General features: G+C 43.9%; 1 protein-coding gene and 1 long non-coding RNA gene across 2 annotated transcripts in view; both read left to right on the top strand.

The window, feature by feature from the left end:
* The window catches only part of LOC137361860 (deleted in malignant brain tumors 1 protein-like), a 28,116-nt gene extending 28,055 nt beyond the window's left edge, over positions 1–61 (top strand). The window contains exon 7 of the mRNA XM_068026463.1: positions 21–61. Coding sequence (XP_067882564.1) covers positions 21–61 — 41 coding nt within the window. The remainder of the gene's footprint in view (positions 1–20) is intronic.
* Positions 62–10,326: 10,265 nt separating this feature from the next.
* LOC137361873 (uncharacterized) lies at positions 10,327–12,141 on the top strand. The gene is made up of 3 exons (XR_010972325.1): positions 10,327–10,415; positions 11,151–11,307; positions 11,578–12,141. It is a non-coding gene; the product is annotated as an uncharacterized lncRNA (long non-coding RNA).
* Positions 12,142–13,237: the final 1,096 nt, after the last annotated feature.

Here is a 13,237-nt window from a genome sequence, read left to right as displayed (position 1 = left end):
TTCGTATTTGTTGTTCTTAGTGTTAACTATATCCCCAAATTGCTGTCATCTGAAATTTTGAAATCATGTCTCCCTTGTCTAAGTCAAAATCGTTTTTGTAAATATTGAGCAGCAGTGACCCCAGACCTGTGGAACACGACTTCCCACCTTCCGCCATTCTGGGTTACCACATTTAAACCCGACAGTGTGCTTTGTAGCTCGTCTTATACTATTCTTCCACTGATCTCTTGACTTCACATGCTCTGACCCCAGTCATGATCTCACTATGTGGTTCCTTGTCGGAGGCCTTCTGAAAAAAACATGCATGTTGCGTCGACTGCATTATCCCCGTTATATTTCTGTAACGTCTGAAAACAATTCAGTAACGTTGTTTGTCTTTCTGTTGTTCAATCCGTGTTGATTATTCTTTAATACATTATGGGCTGCCGGTGTTTTTCTATCGCTTTTCTTGAATACTTACCGGAAATCAGTGAACACAACTGGTGCAGCATGTGTTGAGCTGTGCAGTATGAACATACAACGAGTTATCAATCTAACTATCTGGATATTTCTTGTGTCATTGACAGAGCACAAAGAGCTGCGGCTGGTGAATGGGAAGCATCGCTGTGAGGGGAGAGTGGAAGTGTTCTACAATGGCACCTGGGGAACAGTGTGCTCGGATACACTTGATGGACCTGATGCAGAAGTGATCTGTAAACAGTTACAGTGCGGTCCCCTCAGTTCTATCGATTATTACACTCTGTCATTCGGAGAAGGATCTGGACCCATTTGGCTCGATGGGATGGAGTGTATTTCACACGAATCGTTCCTTTGGCAGTGTCAAACAGAACCGTGGGGGAAACACAACTGTGAACACAGGGAGGATGCTGGTGTTATTTGTTCAGGTAACACAACAAACGTCTCAATCTGTGAGTGTCATTTCAAACATTGGTGGCTGATACAGTCAGCATGTTTCTCTTCTCAACAGAAGCAAAAGTAACTGAGGAGCAGCTCCATCGATCAGAGGACTGCATTCGAGAATATGATTGTAAACATGTACTTTCACCAGGTGCTACTTCCTCTTTATTATACCAACTATCTGACTTGTACTCCTGTCTTATACTACATCAACAATAATAATTGATTCTCTTTGCCAGATTCTGGACATTGGTTGCGCCTGTTTGGAGGTAACACCAACTGCTCTGGGAGAGTGGAGATATTGTGCAATAACAGCTGGGGCACGGTTTGTGATGACTCCTGGGATTTGTCCGATGCCAATGTTGTCTGCAGACAGCTGGGTTGTGGTCACGCTCTATTGGCCCCTGGAGGAGCTACTTTTTCTCAGGGTGACGGTGTTATCTGGCTGGATGAGGTGAAGTGCACTGGAAGCGAATCTTCTCTGGCCGACTGTCCTTCCTCATCGCCGGCTCAATCTGACTGTGATCACAAGGAAGATGCCAGTGTGATTTGTTCCGGTGAGGGTGGCAGGGTTTGGAGAGTGGGGTTAGGGTACCTTGTTTTGTTAAATTGACTCATTAGTTCGGGAAATTAAGAACAGTATTTATCGTTTAAATGGAAAGTGCTGAAATTTCATCCTCCTGAACATTTTGTACAATATATTCCATAGGGTTCGATGTGCCTCCAATTGCTTTCCCATCCACATCTGCAGGTACTTACCATTATTAATAGTCCAGCTAGCATTAGAGTTTGTATTAGTTGAATTGGTATTGTTGTCATTTTCTGAAGATGCTATGTGCACGTTCTCATTGACTGGAACATTTTGTTGCCTCACCGCATATTTCAAATGGTCCAGTTTAAATTCCGCTAATCCCAGTTTCTGGCTGTACCTGAACTGTCCTGCACTGATCAGAAACATGGGTGCACTGTCTCTGTAATTTAGATTGTTTCACACTTTCCTCTGGTGCAATGTGCACCACATAATGGGGAATGTTCAGCCCAACTCATTGCCTGGAAGCAGTGGATATAATTATTAAATACTTCTTGCAAATATTTTATCACACAAGATGGACTGTGTCTGTGCTAAACCTTTCTTTATTTTTGTCATTAAGAACAGGGATATAAAACTACTTCCATCCTAGTTGCAGTCTGCTTCGGAGTCCTGCTAATCTGTGTGTTGGTCTCACTGATGGTGGTTATACAGAAAAAGTCAATCAGAAGAGGTGAGGCTCATATCTTACCGTGGAACAAACAGAAAATCGCAGATTTCATGTCATATACTTGCAAGACTTTCGGTCAATGCAGCTTTCTATGGACTGTCAGGTGACCTTGTTAGAAATACATTGCAGTCGTTTTTGCTGGTTTTCTCCATTCAAGGTGCTCCAGAATGAATAAAATGTGACATTCAAAACGGAGAGTGATTTGAAGTGTTCACATTCACTGTGAGAGTTCATCACATAATACATGAAACTCTGGAAGAATTTACTTATTGTAACAATGGATCAGGAAGATAATTTGATTTTTTGGGCTGTGCATTCAGCTATTTATTTCACTGTTCATCTTTCTTCATCCATTGGGTATCAATTCCTGCCCTTCAGATTCGGGCTCTGGGCATCCAATCGCGAGTTGTCTAACCGGGCCTGTCGGTTATTTTGACAAGTGATACTTGTATAGGACCTCCTGTATTCACCAGCGGTGATTCGACATTCCAAAACAACGCTTGCACTCATATTTCACCCATCTAACCCACTCCTGATTTATTATAAGAAATGGACCTCTTAATAAAAAGCACTTTTCATAATAATATAGAGTTCTTATAGAAAAATCTCTCTTTCTCTCTCTGAATAAGAAAAAGTCCATAGCTAGGACAGCATAGACCTGTTATCTCTGCCAAGGACCCGGCCAGAACAGCCTCTGTAACAAGACAATCATAAAGCTGAAAAGATCGAGCCTTGTAACTTGACTAGACTGGAAGTAGTTTGCAAACGATCACAAGCACGAGATCAGGTCATGGAGTCATAGAGTTATGCAGCAGAGAAACACTCCCTTCGGCCCAACGTGTCTGTGCCAGCCATCAAGCACCTATCTATTCTAATCCCGTTACCCAGCACTTGGCCCTTAGCTTTGCATGCTATCCCATTTCAAATGCTCATCTAAATACCTTAAATTTTGTGAGGGGTACTGCCTCTACCACCCCTTCTGGCAGTGTGTTCCAGTCTCCAATCATCCTCTTTGTGAATAGTTTCTTCCTCAATACCCCTCTCAAACACCTGCCCCTTACATGAAATCTATCCCCCCTGGTTACTGACCCCGCCGCTAAGGGAGCATGTTTCTTCCTATCTATCATATCAATGCCCTTCACAATTTTGTATACCTCAATCAGGTCCCACCTCAGCCTTCTCTGCTCTAAAGAAAACAACTCTAGCCAATCCAGTCACTCTTCATTGCTGAAATGCTCCAGCCCAGGCAACATCCTGGTGAATCGCCTCTGCACTCTCTCCAGTGCAATCACATCCTTCCTTTGGAGTGGTGACCAGAACTGTACACAGTACTCCAGCTGTGGCTTAACTATAATTTTATACAGCTCCATCATAACCTCCCCGCTCTTATATTATATGACTCGGCTAATACATACAAGTATCCCATATGCCTTCCTAACCAACTTATCTCCCTGTGCTGCTGCCTTAAGTGATCTATGGACAAGTACGCCAAGGTCCCTCTGACCCTTTGTACTTCCTAGGGTCCTACCATCCATTGTATACTCCCTTGCCTTGTTAGTCCTCCCAAAGTGTATCACCTCACACTTCTTTGGATTAAAGTCCATTTGCTACTCCCTCGCCCATCTTACCAGCCCATCTATATCGTCCTGCAATCTAAGGCTTTCCTCCTCACTGTTTATGACACCAGTAGTGTTCGTGTCATCTGCGGTCTTACTGACATACCTCCTATATCCACGTCTAAATCATTAATGTACATTACAAACAGTAATGGCCCCAGCACCGATCCCTGCAGTACACCACTGGTCCCTGGCTTCCAATCGCAAAAATAACCCTTGACCGTCACCCTCTGCCTCCGGCACTAAGCCAACTTTGGATCCAATTTTCCAAATTGCCCTGGATCCCATGGGCTCTTACCTTCAAAAAGGAAATAGGAGAGATCAGGGCCAACATATTCCCGTAAAGTTGAAGGGTAGGAGCAACAAGTCCAAGGGAACCCTGGATGTCAAGGGTTATGGGGGATTAGATAAGGAATAAAAAGGAGGTTTATGACAGATTCAGAGCGCTGAAAATAGCGCAAGCCCTAAAAAAGTATAGGAAGCACAGGCCGTACTTAAAAAATGACTTTGGAGAGCGAAGAGGGGGCATGCAAAAACACTTGTGAGCAAGATAAAGGACAATACCAAGGAGTTTTTAAAGTATATTCATGGAAAGAGGATAACCAGGGAAAGAGTAGGGCCGATTAGGGACCAAAGTAGCCATCTGTGTGGAGCCGGATGACATAGATTAGGTTTTAAATTATTACTTTTCATCTGTGTTCACCATGGAGATGGATGATGCTGGTGTAGAGATCAGGGAAGGGAATTGTGATATACTTGAATAAATTAACATTGAAAGGTAGGAAGTATTAGATGTTTTAGTGGGCTTAAAATGGATAAATCCTCAGGCCCAGATGAGATAGCTTAGTTTAGAAATACAGCACTGAAACAGGCCCTTCGGCCCACCAAGTCTGTGCCGACCATCAACCACCCATTTATACTAATCCTACACTAATTTCATATTCCTACCACATACCCACCTGTCCCTATATTTCCCAGCCACCTACCTAAACTAGGAGCAATTTACAATGGCCAATTTACCTGTCAACCTGAAATTCTTTGGCATGTGGGAGGAAACCGGAGCACCCAGAGGAATCACACGCTGACACAGGGAGCACTTGCAAACTCCACGCAGGCAGTACGCAGAATTGAACCCGGGTTGCTGCGGTGCTAACCACTGCGCCACAGTACTGCCCTGGGAGGATGTGCCACATACTGTTACGTGAGACAAGGGAAGAGATAGCAGGGGCTTTGACACAGATTTTCAAATCCTGTCTGATCACAGGAGATGTACCAGAGGACTGAGGACAGTGAATGTGGTACCATTATTCAAGAGGGGTAGCAGGGATAAACCAGATAATTACTGGTTGGTGAATCTAACATCAGTGGTACGGAAACTATTGGAAAAAATCCTGAGGAACAAGATTAATCTCCACTTGGACAGGCAGGCATTAATCGGGGAACTCAGCATGGCTTTGTCAGGGGGAGATCGTTTCTAACAAACTTGATTGAATTTGTCCCCAGTCTGCTGCAGGTAAATATATGAGAATGCAAAAAAAATAGATACATAGACTTATCCGAAAATATGCACAACAAAACTACTCTGCATTCACAATACCTGGCTTTGTCTCTTTACTATCGGCATCTCTGTGATTTGGATGTGTTCGCAGATAATTTACTGTTAAACGCTCGTGGTTTGCAACTAAACTTTAATCTCCCTACTCTTCATCTGACAGGTTCTGTCACTGGTGGCAAGGGTTCACCGGCTGGTTTATACCAAGCAATTTATGAAGAGATTGAGAATATTCCACCTGGCAAGGATTCCTATCAGATCCGGCGTTCAGGTCTGTGTTTTATATTTCATACCGAATTTTGTCTAGACAAATGTCACTTCCACTTAAATACCCCATTTTAATGGTCAGTTTACTGACTGAACACTGTCAGAAATCCGTTCACTATCACCCTGTGAAGGTGGCCTATCACAGTGCGAGTGTGTCTATATCAGTGTGTATAGTAAGATGAGCAATGGGTTTGGGAAGATTCCCACCCATCGCGAATGGTTAAAGAACGTTATTTCAGTTTGTTTGTAACTTTCATGTAATTTTATTCCATTTAAACAAGACCATAAATAATCACTGCTCTCAGGAGGAGACAGTCACATTGACTCAGATTTTATTTCTCGAGGTGACTGGATTTCTGGATCAGAAACACGTTCCCATCAGGAACTCCTTACCTGAAATCAGTGGTTTCTACAAAAAAACTTATTCTGACACTTTGTATTCTGATGCTTAACATAATATCTACAAATTCCACTTCATGATACTGGGGCAACAACACTAGAAAATCGATGAAAGCTTTGTCCTGTGATATATTTAGGGAGCGATTTAACCATTGAGATAAATTTCTGAGGTTACAACAAAACACACAAAGACGATTTCCCTGGTAGATAAATGAGAATCCTAAACGATTCAATAAGTATATTAAGAGTAAATGGGTAGCTAGGGAGAGAGTAGGTCCCCTTAAGGATCAGTGTGGTAATCGATGTGTGGAGCCACGGGAAATGGGGTAGGTCGTAAATGAATACTTTTCGTCTGTATTTACCGTGCAGAACGTCACGGAAGCTAATGCGTTCAAGGGAGGGACCAGCGATATCCTGGAGCATATCAACATTACAAGGGAGGAGGTGTTGGAGGTTTTGAAGCACATTCAGTTGGATAAATCTCCGGGGCCTGACCAGGTGTATCCTAGGAGGCTATGGGAAGAGATTGCTGGGACCTGGCAGAGAGTTTTGTATCATCATTAGCAATGGGTGAGGTACCGGAAGACTGGAGGAGAGCTAATGTTGTGCCTTTATTTAAGAAGGGTAGCAGGAATAAGCCAGGGAACTACAGGCCGGTGAGCATTACATCAGTGGTGAGAAATTTATTGGAAGGGATTCTGAGAGACAGAATTTATATGCATTTGGAAAGGCAAGGTCTGATTAGGGATAGTCAGCATGGCTTTCTGCGTGGGAAAACATATCTTACGAATTTGATTGAGTTTTTTGAGGAGGTGACCAAGAGGATTGACGAGGGCAGGGCGGTGGACGTTGTCTACATGGACCTTAGCAAGGCTTTTGACAAGGTCCTGCATGGTAGGTTGTTCCGGAAGGTTCGAACACATGGGATCCAGGGTGTGGTAGCACATTGGATACAAAATTGGCTTAGTGATAGGAGGCAGAGGGTGGTAGTGGATTGTTGTTCTTCAGATTGGAGGCCTGTGACCAGTGGTGCGCCGCAGGGATCGGTGCTGGGCCTTCTGTTGTCTGTCATACATATTGGTGACTTGGATGAGAATGCAGGGGGCATGATTAGTAAGTTTGCAGATGATACCAAAATTGGTGGTATAGTGGACAGTGAAGAAGGTTATCTAAAGCTACAACAGGATATAGATCAACTGGAAAAGTGAGCAAGGGATTGGCAAATGGTATATTTAACGCAGGCAAGTGCGAAATGATGGATTTTGGAAAGTTGAACCAGGGAAGGAGATAAACAGTGAATGGCAGGGCCCTGGGAGTGTTGTTGAGCAGAGAGACCTTGGGGTGCATGTACATAGTTCTCTGAAAGTAGCAATACAGTTAGACAGGGTGGTGAAGAAGGCGAATGGCATGCTTGCCTTCATCGGCCGAGGCATTGAGTACAAAAGTTGGGACGTCATGTTACAGTTGCACATAACGTTGGTTAGGCTGCACTAGGAGTACTGTGTGCAGTTCTGGTCGCTGCACTACAGGGAAGATGTGATTAAGCTAGAGAGGGTTCAGAAAAGATTCACAAAGCTGTTGCCTGGCTTGGAGCGCTTGATTAATAAAGAGAGATTGGATAGGCTGGGTCTGTTTTCCCTGGACCGAAGGACACTGAGAGGGGACATGATAGAGGTATATAAAATGATGAGAGGCATAGATAGGTTAACTGGCCAGAGTCTGCTTCCCATGTTAAGGGTGACTAAAACTATAGGGCATTGATTTAAGGTGAGAGGGAGGAGGTTTAAAGGGGATAAAATTTTTCACACAAGGAATAGTGTTTATCTGGAATGAGCTGCCAGAGGAGGTGGTGGAGAGTGTAACAGTAGTAACATTTAAGAGGCATCTGGACAGGTACTTGAATGAGCAAGGCATAGAGGGATGTGGAATTAATGCAGGCAGGGGGAATAGTATAGATAGGCATTATGGTGGGCATGGACGCTGTGGGCCGAAGGGCCTGTTTCTATGCTGTGCGACTCTATGACTCGAATTTCAAATCCGTTATTGCCCTCCTTGCACACTTTTCTACCCCATTATCCGGGGTGGGGCTCGGTTTTGGAGCCCCACCACCTGCCGTTTGAGACTCTGAAAGGGAAAGAGACAGGGTGGAGGGATTTTGGATTAAGAAACTGTGCTCACTGACTATGTTTTACACTATTGTCTCTGCTCTGATGTCTGAAATCTGACCGACCGGCTGTACTGCGTATTGTTTTAACGGCTCGCTGTATGAGCCAACATTTAAGGTCCAACCCTAGTTGCTCTTGAACCACTGCAGTCCCTGTGATGAATTTTCCACAATCACGTCAGATACAAAGTCCCAGGACGTTGTCACCAGATGATGACGGTATTATGTTATTTATTCGAACGTGCCAATCAATCTCTCCAATAACCATCCATGTTTGTGTTTAACAGTTACTGATTCCATTGAGTCCCTCAATCAGATTGAATATTACACCAGTTACAGTTTGGGTGACACGGATCCTGGATCAGAATATCCTGAAGGGAACATCTCTAGAATTCGGGGTGGGTACATTTTTACTTGTTACCATCACGTTTTTTAATCCATCACTCTGTCTGATATCTAAAATCAACAATTAAATCAATCAGAACTCACTCGCCCGAAAATGATGCTGCTGAAGACATGGAGATTTGCTGAGTGAGTTTAGTTTTAAAAAATTGAGAAATAATTTGGATTTCTACAAAATCATCCCGATTGTATCCAGTAGTATAATGGAATGAAACTTTCAGTTCATGATGTTTTCTGACACTGTTGTCTTGGCGGTGCAATGTGAAATTTGCGTGTATGTTGGATGGGTGATTCAATGGGATACACGTGACTTTTAAATGGAGGGCAGAATTTTGTTGCACAGTGACCACAGTCTGGGAGTGAAAATGCCGCTGGATAGCGGTGCAAAGGAAACCTGACGTCCTTACACGGTTAGGTGATATTCCCCGAGTCGACCGATCTCGTGGGTGGAGGCTCCACTTTAAGACACTGGGCAGATAACGGAGCAAAGAAAACAGGAAATTCATGGCAATTTTCCAAACTATTCACAATTTAGTGAAAGGCGGGCGAGACTAACAGTTTCAGAGACTCGCCATCGATAACCAAGGGGAAGTTCAGAGGAAGGTCAGTTTTGGCTGTGAAAAGCATTGTGGCACTGGAGGGAGGGGGAGAGATATTGAATCACGGTATTGGCAATCTGGAGGCTGACCGATCTTGGCGATCACAACAGAGGTATTCAGAATGAGCATCCTCTCTGACTTATAAGATAGGTATAAAAAATGAAAACAATGAAGGGTTTGAGAAGTGAGTGCAGCAATTTACAATAGGTGTCATCCACTCCTGTTTTGAGATCTCCCATTGTGGAGGAGCATCAGAGATGGAGAGAACAGCAGTCCCCAGGGTTGGTCTGCTGCACCCAGCGAGGGACAGGAATCGTGAGGCTGGAACAGAGTGTGGATTAGCAGGGCAGCACAGTAGCACGCAAGCAGCTTCTTGAGTGCAGATGATGCTACCCACGAGTGGGTTTACCATCAGAGGCTCTGCTTCCTGCAAATGTCAGAGCAGCAGTGTCACTGAAGATTGTGCCATATCAGGGAGGTGGTCACTGAGCTGGAGGAGGATCTGATGGAGGAGGATCTGAACCAATGAGTGGGGGCACCCTTCCTCCAATTTCATTTTCATATTGTGTGACATTTAAGGCTGTCAGCTTAATGTAAGGCACTGCACTCACCTTGCCATACTACATCAGGGCATTGATCCTGTTCCTGCACTGAAGCCTCTTACATGGGACTACCTCACGTCTGCTCAACTCCTCCTCAATCTCCTGCCAGGCCCTGCCTGCCAGCCTAGCCGGCCTCCTCCACCCGTTCCGATGGGAAAAGCGCTTCCCTCCTGCCATTGCCGCTTGGAGGAACACGTACAGGGAGACATGAGAAAACATGGGCTCCACCCTTGCTCTGACTGCTGCCATCTTACAAACAGATCAGTTGTCAGTCCTCCCACCCAATGTCCCACAGTGCTCCTGTCTTTCAATCGATTGCTGGCTGCCGTTTAAAATATATGACGGGCCTATGATGACTCAACTGCCGCGGCACGACATGGTCCTACCATTCGTCAGCCTCAAATCTCATTCCAGCTGAAGATCACAGTCAAACCTGGCAAGCCTGAGTAGATTGGCGTCTAACAATATCATTCTAAATATTCAGTGTTACCATGTGATTTTTGTGAAAATCATTATTTCCTCTCAGGTCTGGTCCCCGGTGATTATGATGATGTTCAGACTGGAGCCATTGACACGCAGGATGGTCACTTGTTGCTGGACAGTGTTCCTGATGATCTCTTCACACTGACAAGTGCCGGCGGTGATCTCTCCACTCTCAGTGAGTTAAACTCCCACAGTCACCATCTCTCTGTTTCCACTTTGAATTTCATTCCAATCGGCGATCTCACAGACTGCTGGTTGATTTAAATTCATGTTGTGATTAAAGCAAATTAGTCTCCTCAATGGGGCGGCACAGTGGCGCAGTGGTTAGCACCGCAGCCACAGCTCCAACAACCCGGGTTCAATTCTGGGTACTGTCTGTGTGGCGTTTGCAAGTTTTCCTTGTGTCTGCGTGGGTTTTCTCCGGGTGCTCCGGTTTCCTCCCACAGCCAAAAGACTTGCAGGCTGGTCGGTAAATTGGCCATTATAAATTGCTCCTAGTATGGGCAGGTGGTAGGGAAATATAGGGACAAGTGGGGATGTGGTAGAAATATGGGATTAGTGTAGGATTACTCGAAAATGGGTGGTTGATGGTGGGCCAAAGGGCCTGTTTCAGTGCTGTATCTCTGAACAAAAGTAAATGCTGGACTTATTTTAGAAAATACATCCTGACGTTATCTCTGTTATGAACACATTCACTGGAAATCCTTCAGGTGCTCAATCTAAACACCCTGATTCGGGCTCAGCAGATCCACTTCATCTGCTATCACCCAGCGGGAAAATAACAACACTGTGAATGGAGCTGGAAACCATTCAAATTCCAGTCCCCATCACCTCATTGACACTTATACAGATGACCCGCACTGAACTCACTTTTAGTTCAATAATTAATCCATCATCTTTCTCTCCATAGTATGCAACTGCCAGACCCGCACTGAAACAGCTTTGCTGGTTCCCTCCAATCCTGAAAACAATGAGGATGTTCACTGTGACACGTTCACAGCAGCAGACATTCCACCAATGACGGGCAGTGACTGTGCGGTTCAACATCTTACATCTGCATAAACCCGGTAAGACCAATGCTGTATTATTTGTTCCATTTATTTGTGCTGACAGTGTACAGTCCCGGCTGGTTCTTATATTAATATGATAATGAATGGTGTTTTCAGCAGTCAGTGATTCTAAAGTATCGCAGAGAACATTCTGTGTACTTACTATTGAAATAGGAGGATTATTGAAACAGAAATATTCTGAGTAGAGAACATATACTGTATTTGATGTGTTTATTTGATGGTTGGCATTGCTGTAACCCTCTCAAGTCGTTTCTCTTATCCTTTCAGCTGAAAAGTCAGCCTCAAATCCAGCAAATTATGTCTAAAGGTGTATCACAGACTGGTGGAAAATATTCTGTGTTAAATCTGAAACAATGGCATGAACATTTCCAACAGTGTGAACATGCTGAATGTGCTTTACTTCACGATATAAGCATCACTTTGCGTTCATCAGTCACCAGATTACTTGGTGTTGGAATAACAGGATTTGGCTTTTCTCCATATTTTCTCTGAAAGTGTGTGTAATCTGTTTAATTAAAATACCAAACAGAATTGATTTCGGATCATTTCTCTGTCTGTACAAATACTGAGATACATTCCTCCACATGTAATTACCAACACTGACACAGAGATTAAATCCATTGCTTATCAATAAAGAGTTGGTATGAAATTCGTTCTGTAACCGTTTCACATGTTCATATCCTATTAAAGAATGTTTAGAATACGTCTGTCGAAGAATAAATGGTCTGTCTCTTTTATCTGCATTTATTGTATCGGCTTCCTCCACCGCCATCTACTCGATGTGGACAAATTACTGCAGTTTATAATGTAAGTGTTGATGTACAATGGAAATAATGCAAAATTAATAAAAACATTGATTCCATGTTTTAGCTGTAATGTGTGTCTTTGTCAATATTAATTCCAATATTATGATTCAAGTTCTAAATATACACCAATTCCTAGATACAATACAATGTTGTTTTACTGTGCTGCACTATCCCGGAGTATGGCGGTAGAGCAGGAGAATCTGATCAGAAATTAATGTGTTTTTGCAATTTAATTCTAAGTATTTTAGTTCGTCATCAGTGGTGTGCAATTGTTACTCAGTCGGGAGAACGACTACATCGTGCTGACTCTCCAGCTGATGGTGATTTTTGTTTTTGGTCGGCTGACTGAAACACCTGTAACCACCAGCAGAAGGCGAGCATTATCAGACTTGAAATCAGATAATGCTGGAAACACTGAGCAGGTCTGGTATCATCTGTGGAGAGAGAAAGAGCACCAGCTTTGCACGTTAATGCGATTTCTTCAGAACCATGTAATGCTTGAGATTATTACTTTTAGCAAAGACAGAACCAGGGAAAAGCGGCATAGTGGCGCAGTGGTGAGCACCGCAGCCTCACAGCTCCAGGGACCCGGGTTCGATTACGGGTACTGCCTGAGCGGAGTTTGCAAGTTCTCCCTGTGTCTGCGTGGGTTTCCTCCGGGTGCTCCGGTTTCCTCCCACAAGCCAAAAGACTTGCAGGTTGATAGGTAAATTGGCCATTACAAATTGTCACTAGGACAGGTAGGTGGTAGGGAAATGTCGGGACAGGTGGGGATGGTTGGTAGGAATATGCGATTAGTGTAGGATTAGTATAAATAGGTCGTTGATGTTCGGCACAGACTCGGTGGGCCGAAGGGCCTGTTTCAGTGCTGCGTCTCTAATCTAAATCTAATCTAAGGAGGCATGGAGGGAATAAAATAGTTAAGTTTTATGTTAATATGGAGGCAGGTATGATTAAATGAATCCCGTCGCCTTTACTCTCTCTGATCGATGTCCCTGTGATCTGCAACACTTCATTCTCTCAACCATGACATTGTCATTAAACCTGCTGACAATGGAATCTCTGTTGTTGTTTTCTGAAAAGAACCTTGGGGCGCCTAAGCTCTAACTCTCTGGCGTATC

The sequence above is a fragment of the Heterodontus francisci genome, unplaced genomic scaffold (genome assembly GCF_036365525.1).
Source record: "Heterodontus francisci isolate sHetFra1 unplaced genomic scaffold, sHetFra1.hap1 HAP1_SCAFFOLD_101_1, whole genome shotgun sequence".
Taxonomy (NCBI): Eukaryota; Metazoa; Chordata; class Chondrichthyes; order Heterodontiformes; family Heterodontidae; genus Heterodontus; species Heterodontus francisci.
This window is presented reverse-complemented; position numbering and strand designations above follow the sequence as displayed.